This window comes from Protopterus annectens, chromosome 8.part0 (assembly GCF_019279795.1).
Source record: "Protopterus annectens isolate FY-2018-M chromosome 8.part0, PAN1.0, whole genome shotgun sequence".
NCBI classification, from domain to species: domain Eukaryota; kingdom Metazoa; phylum Chordata; order Ceratodontiformes; family Protopteridae; genus Protopterus; species Protopterus annectens.
Window position 1 is genome coordinate 1,011,824,114 of NC_056741.1, and position 16,282 is coordinate 1,011,840,395.

General features: G+C 45.6%; 1 protein-coding gene across 1 annotated transcript in view; it reads right to left on the reverse strand.

Annotated features, from left to right (window-relative positions):
• Nucleotides 1-16,282, reverse strand: part of LOC122808389 (dual specificity tyrosine-phosphorylation-regulated kinase 1A-like) — a 337,526-nt gene that overhangs the window by 194,720 nt on the left and 126,524 nt on the right. The window contains exon 2 of the mRNA XM_044079355.1: nt 7,427-7,615. Coding sequence (XP_043935290.1) covers nt 7,427-7,615 — 189 coding nt within the window. The remainder of the gene's footprint in view (nt 1-7,426; nt 7,616-16,282) is intronic.

The window sequence follows — 16,282 nt, forward strand, 5'->3', positions numbered from 1 at the left end:
TTCTCCGGTTCGATCCTCGGCTGGGGCGCCTTCTGTGCGGAGTCTGCATGTCCTCCCTGTGGTCGTGTGGGTTTCCTCCGGGTGCTCCGGTTTCCTCCCACATCCCAAAGACATGCTGCAGGTGGATTGGACACTCTAAATTGGCCCTAGGTGTGTGTGTGTGTGCCTTCTGTGGAAGGTTACGCCGGCAACTCGACACCGTAAAACTCCACTGCCATTCAATGTGCGGACAGGTGATCCGCTGTGGCGACCCCTAACCGGGAAAAAGCCGAAAGAAGAAGAAGAAGAAGATAGATAAGGTAGTGGATGTGTAAACCTTTTTGCCCCATCTCTCTAATGACCTCGCTTCCCTGTTGGAGGGCAAAGGATTTTTTTGAGGTGGAGGCTGAAACTCCTTTAGGCCCCTGTGAAATAGTTCCAAATCAGCAGTATGGGCCCTGAATAAATGGGAATGAGTTTTTGGGACCCTGTAATACCTGTCTGGCTTGGCTGGAGCAGGAGGAAGAGAATCAGGGGTAGCACTAGAGTCAGAATACAAATCATCCAGAACATCAAGTACAGGAGGAATAGCTAAGGGCCTGTGCTGAGGCTTCTTAAGGAAAGTCCTCAGGCGTTTCCTAGAATCAGAATATTCCTGACCTTGCCACTTGAAATGTTCCCTCATGGTGTGCAGAACTTCCCCAAACGAAATATCCTCAGGAGGGGAGGCCGAAGGGATGGAATCTTCTGCATCCGAGTCCTCATAGGTGTGGAAGAGCTCTTCCTGGCTATCAGAGTGGACAGAGCCCTCAGAATCTTCATCTGAAGGAGTAGGGTTAGAGGGTTCAACCCGGGGCCTTTTATCAGGAGGAGGCTGGGATGCTCTCTCAGGATGGGCCTGTGAACCTCTAATCATGGAAATTAAATCAGCAGCCATGGACAAAATTTGGGTCTCCGGAGTCAGCTGAGATAAGGATTTAGAAGTGATATGCTTTGTTTTGCTGGCTGCCTTAGCCCTAGTGTAGGCCTTAATAGACATGGCCATAGGAGGCCTGGCAGCTCCACGTGCAGGAGTGACCTTGTCTACAGCAATGGTCTCGGTTTCGGTATCCGGAGGAAAATCTATAACTGGCGTCGGAGTAATGTCTGGAATCGGAGTCGTCGGTAATGCGGTGTCTTCGGTTCGGAGCGGTGGAGAGACCGTCTCAGAGGGAACCGGAGCACTCGCGCTAGGTTTTGGCGTGGAGTCAGTGGTAGACGCGGGCCGAGGATGTCGGTCCCGGTCTTTTCGGTTTTTGGGAGTTTATGGCGTCGGAAGATCCGACGGCATGGTGTAAGCAAAATTATCGCCAAAAATCTTCAGCGAACTCCGCCCGGGCGCCTGAGAGTACGCTTGTTGAAGCGAGCACAGGCTACGCAGGCCGAGACGTCGTGGTCTGGGCCCAGGCAAGGGAGGCAGTAAGACTGGAAATCCTTATGAGGTATTTGTTTACCACAAAAAAGACAATTGTTAACTTTTTCAGTAATTTCTGACATCGGCTGAGGCAAGAAAAGGTCCCCAACGGGTACTAAGCTTTTGATGATTTCGTATCGTAGAATACAGGAGCTGACCGACCGCACTTGCGAACTGCTTCTGCCGCACCGCGGCAAGAAAGACTGGGGAAAATGGCGTCGGCTGATGCTTATGTACTCCAGCCACTCTGACGTCAGAGAGAAATGCGACATCAGCCGACGTCGGACCCAGACTTTGGAATCCGGCCAACCGAGGGCTGCCTGAGGCAGGACAACCCACATGTTATGACTGCAGTTGCATTCTTGAAGGACATCTCTGTCCTGATGGAAGATGATAAAAGGCTGCACAGCCATGAGGGCTTGTAGTTCCGATACCCTGCGAGCTGAGGTGATAGCCAGAAGGAAAGCTGTTTTCCAGGACAAATATTCCAAATCTGTTGAGGAAGCTGGCTCAAAGGGAGGCAAGGTCAGCTTTTCTAGAAAGAAATTGAGGTCCCAAGCAGGTATTGGTTGTTTCCTTGGGGGTTTCATATTCTTCGCCCCTCTGAGGAACTGTCTTAAGAGGGGGTGAGAGAATAAAGGTGGATCAGTGTTGTATTCTGCAGAAATGGCTGAGGTATGGATTTTGATGGAGGAAAAAAAGTCCACTGCTTAGCAGCTCAGCTAGATACTGTAATATTTGAGGTTAATTCAGTTTTCCAGGATTCTAAACCTTTTTCTCATTCCAGGCACAAAACAGTTTCCATTTTGTGGAATAAGCTTTTCTAGTAGATGGCCTTCTGGCCTCCAAAATGACATCCTGCACCTCCTTGGAGAGTAGGGTCTGTTGTGATATTAAGGAATCTTTCATGCGGCCAGACAGTGTTTTCAGCTGACTGTGAACAGTTATGAAGCTGTGCTGAGTCAGAAGAGGCATTAGAGGTAGGGTCCATGGTGGGGAATGCGTCAGGCTCCTCAGGAGTGGGTACCAGTGCTGTCTTGGCCAGTCTGGAGCAATGAGAATCATCTTTGGTCTGTCTGCTCTGGGTTTTAAGAGAACTTTGGGCAGCAGAGGAAGAGGCGGAAAGGCATAAACTGTCATTATTGCCCAACCGAAAGAGAGCGTCCACTCTCCAGGCCTGTGGATGAAAAGCCCTTGAGCAGAATTTTGTCAATTGGTGACTTTTGTGGGAGGCAAAGAGATCTATGTCTGGCCTTCCCCATGCTTGTATTATCTCTATAAAAACTTGAGGATGCAACTTCCATTCATGTGGATCTGTCATATTTCTGCTTAGGTTGTCTGCCAGCGTGTTTTCCTTGCCTGGCAAGTACTGTGCTTGAAGTTCGATTTGTAATTCCAGAGCCATGTTCCGAAGTGACACGGCCAGCCTGCATAGGGGGTATGAATGGGTTCCTCCCAGTTTATGTACCACATTACTGTGGTGTTGTCTGTCCTTCTCAATAGTTGACCTGGATGCAGAAGGTCTTTGAAAGCTATAATAGCATTTATTACTGCTAGCATTTCCTTTTGATTGATGTGAAGGTGCTTTTCTTTTTGGGACCATTTGCCCTGAATGCACCGATCTGTCATGTGCGCCCCCCAGGCGTAGTCCGAGGCATCTGTTGTGATGACTTGATTTGCTTGAGGCTTGCAGAATGGGAGACCTGTGTTTCTTTGGCATGCTTGAGCCCACCACAGAAATTCCTTTTGAAGACATGGAATCAGTGGTATTATTGTTTCCAAACTGTGGCTGTGTTGAGACCATAGGTTTTTCAGGTACCATTGAAGTTTCCTCATATGCAGCTTTGAACATGGGATTAAGTAGGATGCAAGATGCCATGAATCCCAGAGCCTGCAGGATTTTCCTTGCAGTCAGCCTGGTGAAATTTGCTAGTTTTCTGAAGTATTGAGTTAGTTGCCCCTGTTTCTCTGGCATGAGGTAGGCCATCTGGGAGTTTGTGTCCAAGCTGGAACCCAGGAAAATTATTTTGAGAGGGTATTAGTCTTGATTTCTTTTTGTTGACTGTATCCCAGAGAATTCAACAACATTATTACAAAAGCCAGATGTTTCAGAAGTATGTGCTTGCTGTCCGCTTGGATCAGGCAGTCGTCCAAATATGGGCATATTTGTATCCCTTGAAGTCTGCAGTAGGCAATTACCGATGCCAGGCATTTCGTGAATACTCTGGGCGCAGTAGATAAGCCAAAGGGCAATGCAGAGAATTGATAATGGGTTGAACCTGCAAGAAATCTGAGGTATCTTCTGCAATTTTGTCCGATTGGGACATGCAGGTATGCCTCCTTGAGGTCCAATGTTACCAGCCAAGACTCCTTCCCAGCATGGGAAGAAGCTGCTGTAATGTGAGCATCTTGAATTTTGGTACGAGTAAAAATGTGTTTAGGATGGATAGGTCCAAAATAGGTCTCCAATCTTTTCCCTTCCTTGGTACCAGGAATAGTCTGGAATAAAACCTTGACCTTGCTCTTGAGTAGGTACCTCTTGAATAGCTTTCATGTCCATGAGATCTGAAATTTGTCTTTGTGCCTCTGCCCTTTGATTGTGTGGCAGGTTTGGCATGCCTCTCATTTTTGGAAGGGTGTGAAAATGGAATCTGTAGCCTCGGTTTATAATGTCCAGGATCCATTTGTCTTTTGTGACAATATGCCAATTTTTCGAAAATAATGCCAGTTTTCCGCCTAAGGGTGCTGCCATTTGAGCCTTGCTTGGCATGCAAAGGGGAAAGTCATTGAGCTTGCTTTCTGAATGGCTGCGAACAATCCTCACCACCTCTGTGTAGGAGCTTGCCATTGTCTGCCTCTAAATGATCCTTGAGATTGCCCTCTACCCCTCGGGCGCCTGTATCTACCTCTTTGGGGTCTGTCCGTGACTGGAAAGGACCAATTTTTGGAAGGCCAATTTCTACTGAAACGTGGAGGTTGTACCTGTAGAAAATCTTTCACTGTTTGCATTGATTTAGCCTTTTCCTCCATTTTCTTTAATACCTCCTCAGCTTTAACACGAAATAATACATCCTTTTGTAGAGGGGCATCTAGTAATTTAGCTTTGACATCATCTGGTAAGGTTTGCTCCTTGAGCCAGGCATGTCTACGTATGACTGATCCTGTAACAGCAGCTCTACATGAGGCCTCTAGAGCGTCAAAACCACATTGCAAGGTATGTTTACCCACTTGTTCTGCACTATGCATCAAATCCTGCAACTCCAAGTCTGGTTGTTCAGGTTGTGACATTTTGCTTCTCAACTGTGATAACAGAAACTGTTGGTACTTTAACATATGGAACTGGCAGTTTAATGCCCTCATGGTTAAGGTGGCTGAAATGTATACCTTTTCTCCCCACCTTTCTAAAGATCTGGAATCTCTCTCGGAAGGTAATGGATTTTTAGCAGTGCAGGCCTTAATTCCCTTGGGGCCCTGTGAGAAATTTTCTGGGTCAGATGCATGGCTTTTGTATAAAAATTGGTGTGAGTCAGGAACCCGGTAGTACCTGTCAGGCTTGACTGGGGCTGGAGGTAAAGAATCCGGGTTAAGGCAGGCCTCCGAGTAAACATCATCTAAGATGTCCAAGACAGGAGGTATAGCCAGAGGCCTGTGCTGAGGTAGCAAGAGAAAATCCCTAAGCCTTTTCTTGGAATCGGAATACTCTTGGCCTTCCCAGTGGAAGTGTTCCCTTAAGGTATGCAAGGTTTCCCCAAATGAGTAATCCTCTGGAGGGGAGACAGAGGGAATGGACTCCTCTGCATCAGAATCTTCAAAAGGGGAGTAAGAATGTTCCTGTTCATCCGAGTGCTCTGAAATAATGGAGGCCTGGTCAGAGGAGGGGGATTTCTCCTCCACTCTGGGCCTTTTGTCTGGGGGGGGGGGGTGAGAACCCCTGTTAAGAGTAATTAAATCCTCAGCCATTTTAAGCATCTGTTTTTTAGGCATGGGGCCTGGAGAAGGGCCCTGTGTAGCTGGTCTCTTAGAATGCATGGCTGCTTTAGACTTAGTGAAAGCCTTGATGGAAAAAGAAGAGGAAGGTCTGAAGACACCCTGAGAGAAGGCAGACCTGTCTACATTTTGAGTTTCACCACCAAGAGTGGCTTCGGTATCTGTAGTCGGGGAGTGGGCCGAGGAGCCTGCGACCTCGGGCACAGAAGACACCGCGAATTAAGTGTCGTCGGTAGGCAGGGGCTGTGTAGGTGCCTCACTGAGAACCGGACCACCTGTAGTTGGGCTTTGGCGTGGTGCCGGTAGAGGCCGCGGACCACATGTGTTGGTCCTTATCTTTGCGTTTTTTAGACAAAACTGGAGTCGGAGTATCCGACGACATAATATAGTTAAATTTTTTGCCAAAATAGTGCTGGGCGAACTCTTTGTTGAATGTAGTACAAAAACGACAGACCGAGACGTCGTGGTCTGGGCCTAAGCAAGGCATGCATAGGGAATGAAAATCCTTATGCGGTATTTGCTTCCCACATGAAATACAATTATTAACTTTGTCTGACATCGGTCTGAGGCAAGAAAAGTTTCCCCAACGGGGTACTTAGCTTTCAAGAAGACTTCGGTTGCAAAATTTTTGTAATTTCAGGAGCTGGCAGACCGGCACTTGCGAACTGCTTCTGCTTCGGGCACCACGCGGCAAGAAAGACTGAAGAAAATGGCGTCACCTGCATCTTGTATACCCCTGCCGCACTGACGTCAGGGAGGAGGCGACAGCAACCGACGCCGGACCAAGACTTTGGAACTCAGGCCGACTGGGGAACCGCCTGACGGCAGGATAACCCAAGTGTAATGCAGTGTAACACGATGAACATCTGCTTATGCTTCGGGCACCGCGCGGCAAGAAAGACTGAAGAAAATGGCGTCGGCTGCATCTTTTACACCCCTGGTGCACTGACGTCAGGGAAGAGGCAACAGCAACAGAGTTTGCTAGTGTACCTCCTTCGCAGAGCGGCAAATGAGACCTGAGGAAGCTAGGAAGTTGCATTATGGGTAAGGACGGCTACCCATGAGCTTTGCTGAAGAACTCAAGCTTTTGAAATGGCCGAGACGGATCCAAGAGATCGGATCTGACCCATCAGTGAGAATAAAAGGTGACACTGACAACACATCTCAGCTTATTCTGTCAGGATTCTTTATTTTCTCAACTGGTAATCTGACATGCATAAATATATTACACATAGACAATTTCTACTCCCAGTGTACAGGAGGGCCCTTGTATTGGCAGCATAGAATGGATCCTAGTTCAGCAGCTTAGAAAAAAACTCATTTACTCTATAGAACAGAATACAGCAAATGGAATAAAACAGACTGCTAAACTAAGACGCTTATTTTTTAATCTCATACCACTGAACTCATTTCATACGGCTTAAACAAGCCAAAAAAAAAAAATCATATGTAATATAATGGAGTTTGTGCACTTTTGGTATTTGCTGCTACTTGATGGCTGTGTGACTGTGAAGTTACTATACAAAAGTTAAAGGGTGGGATGCCCCCCTCTATCAATTTTTTTTTTTTTTGCTTTTTGACTCTTACGATTACATCAGAATTGCCTGAAGCAATGGGCTGTGGTGTAGAAACAAAATTACTGAGTAATGCTGTGTAATCGATTTGCGTCTTTCGTATGAAAAAAGCACAGTACAGTTGAAAGTACAGCAGTTTTATCACAATACGGCAGGTAAACACTTCTACCTAGAGACTAGTAATTATTCACATTTCTGGATGGCTTGATGTGTAATTAATTCCAGTTTTGAATTTTGCTACATTTGACTGTGATCAGTTTGGTGTCAGATGTTCATATTTCTGATGTGAATCCTTTAATTCTTAGCTACACTTAGCTTAATTTTTAACACCCCTTTTTAATTCCCAGTTTTTAATGCCAGTTATACTACGAAGGCTGTTATGTCACCAGAAAAAAATACTGGCACTACCCTTGGCATTATGTGCAACTCTCACCTGTCCAAAAGAGCCCTTTCCAATCAGGGAGTCTATTTCATACCGGTCCATCCATTTCTCCCCATTCTTTACAATGTAGTCATAATTATCATCATCATAACCATCATTATAAACTTTCCGTTCCTTCTTTGTACTCGAGTCTTCTGGCTGCACCTGCTGGGCCCGACGTTTCTTTTTAGCATAGTAAACCTGTAAAATATGAAATAAAAGCACATCAAAAGGTTGAACAAACAAATTAATCAGCTTAACTCCACAGTAAGCACAGCTAACTGTGCTTTCAGTTCTTGTATATTCTAAATGCATCACATTAAACAAAGCCAGGGATCAAAGCACAATAAAATCCAGCTACTATGTTGACCTCTGACTCAGGAAAAGGATGGGCCACAATCCCTTAGGAAAAGGAAGGACCTTGAGTTCCAAGATGGCTGCATACTGAGCACAGGTTGACAAAGAACTCTCCCAGTGTGAAAAATTAAAATGGTGTTAACAAAATACAAGTTAACAACTGTGTTATTTGCCAATATAAAGGCTTTGTACTGAATTTCTACCCCAGTTGTTAACTTGTATTTTGTTAACACCATTTTAATTTTTCACACTGGGAGAGAAAATTATCCTGAAAAGAAGAAATACTGTGGTTGGGAAAAGCCTTGTAGCAGGTTGGCAAAAGGTGGCCAAGTTTTAGTTTTGATACACAAAATGACTTCCATTAATTTAGAGGAAAAAATAAATCAAATGTACTCAGATGTGTTTATATGTTAGACACTGCAGGGCTACATACAGTCAAATAAAAAGTTGGAAAGAAGAAAATCTTTATTCAGATATTCAAATTAACTGATAAAACTGCAGACATTTACAAGCTCAAATGAAGGAAAGACTTGCTGAACACAAGATTACTCAAGAACCCCTTCAAAAAAGACAGTTACAAAAAAAGAACATGCAGGAAAAAAGTGAGATCTTTGGTTATACCACAATACTGGTAGGAATGGATCTCATTAAAGTACAAAGAAGCAAGTGCACTGTTATTCCACAGCAGAATTTGTTACACGAAAGGGACATCATATGTATGAGAAAGCAGCCAAAACTTATATTAGCAGAAGATATAGTCAGAACAGCTGAAAAGGCTGCTCCTGGCAAAACTGTGGCACAATGGAAAAATTATTAAAAATGGAACACCACACCATTTTTGGAAAAATGATTTACTGTATACTAGAAAGACGAAAAGAATTTTCATCTATGCTGTCAGGGGATGTCGAGAAGAAGGTTTGAAAATTAAAGCTGCTATCAACTGTCTTTATAGTTTTTTTCCCATGGAGGATCAAAGGCAGTTTTGGCTTTAGAACAGGCTAAGGTTAAAGGATGTCTGGCCTGCTGGGTGGATCAAGGAAAAATAGCTGCTGCATTTTACGTTAGTCAGGAACACACGAAGGCTGCAACAGGGTTTTCTCAGCCATGAGAACTCACATTCACTAGCAACTGGCATAGAGGGGCCACTCCTGGTTAGTACGTAACAATAAAGCTTGCCCATTACTGAACTGCTAAGAACAGGAATGCACTTTGCTAAGAAAGTGATAAGATGACTATAATTTCTCATACAAGCACTGCATTTTGACAACAGGGGTACAAGGTTGGAGTGCCAAGCTGCTTAATGATGTACCATACCACTGCCATATTGTCAAAGTGATCACCAATTGCTTCCAGAGGGGGAAAAATGTCATACAAAGCCAACGTCGTAAGGTTGATTATCCTTAGCTCTAGGACACTGATGGGCAATGAAGTCTCTTACTGTGACTAAGTGCTTGTACTGTCTGCCTCAAACAATGCTTTGTAAGGCAAAAATGTCTGCCGGGACCGTCACTGTGGGGAAAGGTAACAAATGGACAATCCTAAACATAACGATGCAACCCTAATTGTAAATGCTGGCAACAAGACTTGGAAGCCATGTTACTGTGGAAACTGAGTGAGTTCCAATTCCACTGGACCCTTAGTGTCCACACACAGCATCACATGTAAGCTCTTCAGTGGTATTAAAATCTTGTTGCTACTGAAAGACCCAGTACTTACACCTGCAATACTGCTGTTCTTCAGGAAATGTCAGAAAAAGGTAAACACTATTTTATGGAGTGACAACTTTGTGTAGAAGGCAGCTTGCTAGACAGGTTCTCTTATCCAGGTGGTTTCCCACAAAGGTCTGTACCTACAACTGCTCTACCTAGTACTCTCTCTGTTATGTTCATAGATATCCCCAAGGACTGGGACAAGTGGAGTAAAAAAAATACCTGGCTTGCCTAAGAGACACTATCCTTCAGCAGATGACAGGAGTCAATCACTCAGATAGGGGGAGATCCAGTTTCCTTTCAGCATGAGGTAGGCTGGCACAGTTGTGCCACGCATTTGGTGAATTCCCTGTGATTGTGATGAGAACAAATGGAAAGATCCTAAAGTGCAAACTGTCAGCTCTCAGAATCTCATGGACACTTCTGCTATCAAAACATACACAGAGGTATTGTGTGAGATCTATAAAGCACATCCAGGTCTCCTCCTTGCAAGCACAGGAGGATGGACTGTGCCATGAACATCCAAAATCTGAATTTCTTTATGTACAGATTTGGGCTGCTGAGACCCAGTAGGGGCTTGAAATCTTTTGTCTTTTGAGAGACTTAAAGAAGCTGGAACACATTATGGATAATCTTTGGTCTAATGGGACATCTTAAACCGATTTTTTCTCCAAGTGGCTTGCTGCTTCCTTCAGTTGTGCATGATGTCTGAAGTGAAAGAGAAGCAGGCTTGAAGAAGAGGAAGAAATGGTATTATATAGCCTTCCAGGTATTATCTTCCCTGATCCACTTGTCCTGTTGAATGGCCTGCCATGCCGCAAGATGCAGGGAAAGCTGAACCCCCAGATGCTTCCAGAGAAAACAGTTGTATAAAATCTTACCATAACCATACATGTCCTCCTCTTCCAGGTTGCAGTATTCTTAATGTGGGATCCTCCGCTTCAGGTGACCCATACTTCGACTCCTATACAAAATCTTAAGCCCGTTTGCTGCTAGTGCGTGGAACGTCACACGCAGGGCCATAAACCAGGTGCCTTAAATGTGACATATGTACCCACAGCCCTCAGAAGTGACTGCCCAGTCGGACAGTAGTCTAGGTAGTCAAAAGCTGTCCTCTAGTCAGGTGAAATGCAATTGACTGCCCAGTTTGACCACAGTCTAGGCAGTGCCCCCTGCTGCCCCACAGACAGGTGAAAGGTAACTTACGGGGATAGGTGGGAGGGAAGGAATACTGCAACATGGAAGAGAAAGATATATATGGTTATCGTAAGATTTTACACAACTATTCTATGTCCTTTTATTCTCATCTCACAGTATTCTTACTTTGGGAGAGTACCACAGCTTAAGGAGGAGGGACAGAAGAGGAGCTAGCAGATTCCAGAAATCCATGCAGGGTCGCATTTGCAAATATTGCTCTGGAGAAGTGGTCCAGTTTGTAATGTTTGGTAAAGGTATGTACTAAGGACCAGATGTCTGCCTCAAGTATGGCAGTTGTGCCCAGGCCTTTGAAGAAGGTCCCAGAAGAGGCTACTGCTCTAAGTAGTGTGTGCCCTTGTTGCCCTTGATGCAAGTGCTTTCCATGATAGGAACAGCAGAAGCAGATAGTTTTCCTAATCCAGCAGGATATTGTTTGGATGCTGTCTTGCTCAGGGCCCTGGGATGGAAGAGTTAATTACACTTTCTAATGGTCTTAGTTTTGTCCAAATAGATCAGCTGGCAGTGAAACAATACTGCACTCTTTTGATGTCCACAGTCATTTTTAGGAGAGAAAAAGGTGGTGGGTAAGTAAATAGACTGATTTAGTGAGGGTTCATTTACCACTCTGGGCATGAAGGAGGGGTTGGTGCGCAGAGTCACCCTATCTTTGTGGAAGATAGTGTAGGGAAGGGATGCCATGAGCGCCTGTAACTCTGAGACCCTTGTGGTCAAGGTAAAGGCTACCAATAGGACTGTTTTCCATGTCCACATCTGCAGGGATGCAGAGCTGGCTGGCTTGAAGGGGGCAAGTGTAAATTTTCCAGAACATAGTTAAGGTCCCAAGGGGTGGGATAGGCTTCCTTGGTGGCCTAATGAGCAAGACCCCTTTTAAGAATAGTTTAGCATCCAACCTGGAGAGTAAAGGAGGTTCCCAAGGGTAAGCAGGCAGAGATGGCAGATAAGTGAACTGTCACTGAAGAGTAAGAATGGCCTGATTTTATGAGTTCACACACACAGACTAGAGGAACATCCACTTGAAAGGGGTCCCCTATGTCTTTCGAGAACCTTTCCTAGTTGGAAATGTAGGACCTCCTTGTGTTGGGTTGGGTTTCCTGGCCTCTTGCAGGATAGACAGCACATCCTCAGTGTAGCAGTGTCTGAAGGGGACTAAAAGTTTATCACCCAGAGGGTTAAGCAAAGCATCTCCAGGTGTGAATGAATGAATGAGAGTTCCCTTCTGTTGTGTGAACAGATACACCTTATGGAGCAACTTGTGGTGATTGCCCTTGGTGAGGGATTGAAGGGGGAACCAATACTGCCTTGGTCAATAGGGAGTCACCAGCAAGATTTTTGGCATGTCCCTCCTGATTTTCAGGATGACTTTCTGAATGAGAGGAAAGGGAGAGAAGGCACAGAGAAACAGTCTTCCACAAGACAGTGAAGGCGTCCACTCTCCAAGCTAGTGGGGAGGAATCCTTGGCACAAAAGGTCTTCAATTGTCTGTTCTGGGGGAGGCAAATAAATCTATTTGCGGTTTGCCCCACTGGTGGACAATGTATAGGAATACTTCTCTGTGCAACACCCACTCGTGATGCATAGAGAATGACCTGCTGAGAGCGTCCGCTTGATGGTTATCCTGGGATGCAATATAGACTGCCTGCAGTGACATGCTGTTCCGAGAGGCTAATTCCCAAACTTGCATTGCTAGTCTGCACATTAGGTGAGAATTGGTCCCCCCTTGTCTGTTGATGTAGCACATTACAGTGATGCTGTTCGAGAAGATCTGTGGGACACCTGGTTACAAAAGAGGGAGAAAGGCCGGCAGGGCTAGCTGAACTGCAGTCATCTCCCTTACTTTGGTATGTTTTCTCAGGAGGGATGGTTGCCATAGGGCTTGCATCCTGAGGCCATTCATGGTAGCTCTCCAGCCCAAATCTGAGGCATCTGTGTGCATGCACTGAATTACTGTGGTGGGTTGGAGGGGCAGGGCTGGGTTCAGTTGTATCTGCTGAATCCACCACTTCAATTCTGCTTTTAAGCATGTCAGGAAGGGTATTTGGTAGTCCAGTGGGTGGCTGTGTTGAGACCACTCATTCTTTAGATACCATCATAACTTTCTCGTATGCGTCCTGGCTCATGGCAGTATGGGTATGGTGGCTGCCATAAGGCCCAGAATGTACATGAAATGTCCTGGAAGTGGTCAAAAGGGAAGTTACCTTGTCCTGAGGGAGGAAAGCCTTCATCAGGTTTGTGCTCATCCTGCATCCCAGGAAGATTTTGTCCTGTGCTGGGGAGAGGGATGATTTTGTGAGATTGAGTGTGAATCCCAACCCCTGGAGCAAAGACATGAAGAACAGCAAGCGATTTTTGAGGGTGTCTTCCCTTTCTGAAAGGATGAGAATGCCGTCCAGGTAGGGGTAGATCTGAATGCCCCTGCACCTGCAGTAGGCTATGGATGGAGCTAACCACTTGGTGCAGTGGATAAACCAAAGGTCAAGGCAGTAAATTGAAAGTGCTAACAGGGTCCAGTAAAATGTAAGTACTTGCTGTGATGTTGATGTATGGGAATGTGGAGGTAAGCCTCCAAGTAAAAAGTGGCAATGAAAGCCTTGGGTGGCAATAGTTGAAGCAGGTTTTGAAGGAAGGGACTTTCAGAAAGAGGTTTAAAAAGGATACATTCAGGACTGGCCTCCAAGGGCTATCCTTTTTTGGTACCAGGAATAACCTGGAATAGAAATCTTTTCCTTCTTGGCCTGGTGGAACAGGTTCTATGGTACCCTGAGCAAGAAGGTCCTGGATACTGTGAAGGATTAGGTGAAGTTGGTTCTTGGGTGGAAAGGAATGCCCTGTGGTGTGGGGTTTCCTGCAAAGACAGGAAACATCCTTTTTCCACTACTGCCAGGACCCAGCGGTCTAAGGTGACTTATTTCCAGAGTGGTAGACTGTGAGAGGGGCAGGTGGTTGAGGCAGTCACACATTATTGTTATTATTTCTGTCCTGAAAGGGCTGCCAGTTGGTGGGCTGAGAAGCTGCTATCCTGAAGGAGGATTGTTTCCTAGTCCATTTCCTATGTCTGGAAGATGAAGAGGTGGATGGGGCAGGGGCTCTTCTGACGAAGGAGTTCTTTGCAGGATAATTTCTGTAAAATTTTGGTACTGGGGAGACCAGCAAGTGTGTTATACCTTGGAGTTCTTTACTCTTCTCCTGCATGTTCTTAAACAGGTTTGCAGACTGTTGCCCAAACAGGAGTTTATTATCCAGAGATGCATCCAAAATTTTAAATTTAAAAGTCTTCAGGCAGTGGGTGGAGCCTAAGCCATAAGTATCTGCGTTGCACAGATGCAGAGGACTCCGCTTCATCATAACTGAATTTTATAGAATGCCTGGCAACTTGAGATGCCAGCGACAGTTTAGATGCCATATCAGTCTTGTTAGGGAGGCAAGGAGGACAATAAGGATGAAGCCTGTGATACCAAATCTATGGCATATTTCACCATATGGGTCTGGCAGTTAATTGCCATAAATGCTAGATTGGAAGATGTATAGATCTTCTTCTCTAGCCTGTCCATTACCTTACGATCCTTCTCTGAAGGCAGGCATGATAAGGATGGAACTAAGTCTCGACTGTTTGTCTGGGGCCACTGCTATCACAGTGGGGTCTGCCAAAGGGGGCTTTACCAGAAATGTGTGGCCATCAGGGACCTTACAGAAACGATCAGGTCTCTTGGGAGCAGGTGGTTGAGAGTCGGGGTTTTTTTTCTGGCTGATGTGAATTAATCTAGGTATGATGGAATCACCGGAGGGATGGCAAAAGAGAATGGTGATTCAACCTGGAGCAGCTCAAAATACCTTTTTTGAATTTCTGTCATCTGGGTTGTATCCCATTTAAAATACTCCCTTCATTTTTGTGATAGTCTCTCCAAATGTAATGTCCTCAAGAAGAGAGTCTCTCTCAATGGAATCTGGGGAGTAGTATTCCAAAGGGGAAGCAATTTGGGATGACTAAAAAACTGACTCATCTGAGGAGGAGGAGGCTTCTTCCTCCTGTGAGAGGGAACGAAGGATAAAGGCAGGCCTTGGACTTAGTACAGGCAAGGTGGGTGCCGAGGAGGCTGAAGGTCTAAACGCCATGAAGGCCTGCAGCATAGACTGAAAAGGACTGCCAGTCTTGGTTGTTCCTCCGATGGAGCAGACAGATGTCTGGTCTTGTGTGTCCTTTTTAAAGGAGTTGATTTAGTAGAAGCAGTGGGCCTAGTTTCAGAGATCTGGCCTATGGAGGAGGAATTGGAACCCTGGAATGCGGATAGTCGCCTGGTGGAGCCTGGGTCCCCCTCGACTTCGGCAATACCCATTGGGATAACATCAGTGGACGTGTCTACCGGTACTTAGTAATCGGCTTCCTCAGGGGTAGTCAAAGTAGGATGGTTCTAGCAGACATCCCTCAACCCCTATATCAGTAGTTGGCAGGGCGTCCGACGATAGAGGGCAGAAGTGGTAAGCCTTGAAAAGTACAGTTGTGTACACCTACCATAAATGTAGATGTTAGAGTGTCTTCACTGTTGCAGTCATGACTGTAGGGTTCTCCCCTGCCGGCAGGCAGACCTCAGTCGGCCAGAATCCCAAAGTCTGGGTCCAGCGTCAGCTGTTCAACCATGCTCCCTGACGTCAGAGCGCCAGGAGTACAAAGCTGACAGCCGACGCCATGTTCTCCAGTTTTTCTTGCCCCAGATGTCAGGAGTCCCAAAATGAGAAAGGTCCCATATCCTTTGCAAATACACCTCAGAAGAATGGTGAAAAAAGGAACCACACAAAAGTAAAAATAAGAGAGGACAGGAGGAGACAGACTGCAACAGTGAAGACACTCGAACATCTACATTTATGGTAGGTGTACACAACTGTAATATGTTCATCATGTTTCACTGTTGCAGTCATGACTGTAGGGTAGAATCCCAAAGCAGAATGAAAGGGAGGTGGTCATAAAGTAGAAGGGGCGGCTAAAAGGCCCTGCAAGCCTGCAGAGGCAAAGCCTGCCCTAGACTTAGAGTAAAGAGGTAAATTGTAGTGCTTTGAAAAAGTATGCACTGAACTCTAAGTTGCAGCTTCCAAAATGTCTTTGGTAGGAACTCCCCTGAGGAAGGCAGCGGAAGTGGCAGGAGCTCAGGTGGAATGAGTCCGTATACTCCCTGGGATTTGCTTTCCATGGTGTGAATAACAAAATCGGATTCCATGAGCAATCCATTTAGAAATGGTCTGTTTTGAAATGGCTTTACCTTGGGAACTTGAAGCATAAGAAACAAACAATTGCTCTGATTTTCTGATGTCCTTCACTAAATGCATCATCAACAGATAGAACTGGAGGTATAGCTAAAGGCCTATGCTGTGGCAAATGGAGGAAGGTCCTAAGCCTTTTTCTAGAGTCTGAGAAATCTTGGCCCTGCCACTGAAATTGTTCCCTCATAGCATGCAAGGTTTCCCCAAAGGAAAATTCCTCAGGAGGAGAGGCTGAAGGGATGGACTCCTCAGCATCAGAGTCTTCGTAAGGAGAATAAGAAGCCTCAGGAGGGTCTGTATGTTCTGAGTCATCAGAGGAATCATCTGTGGATAC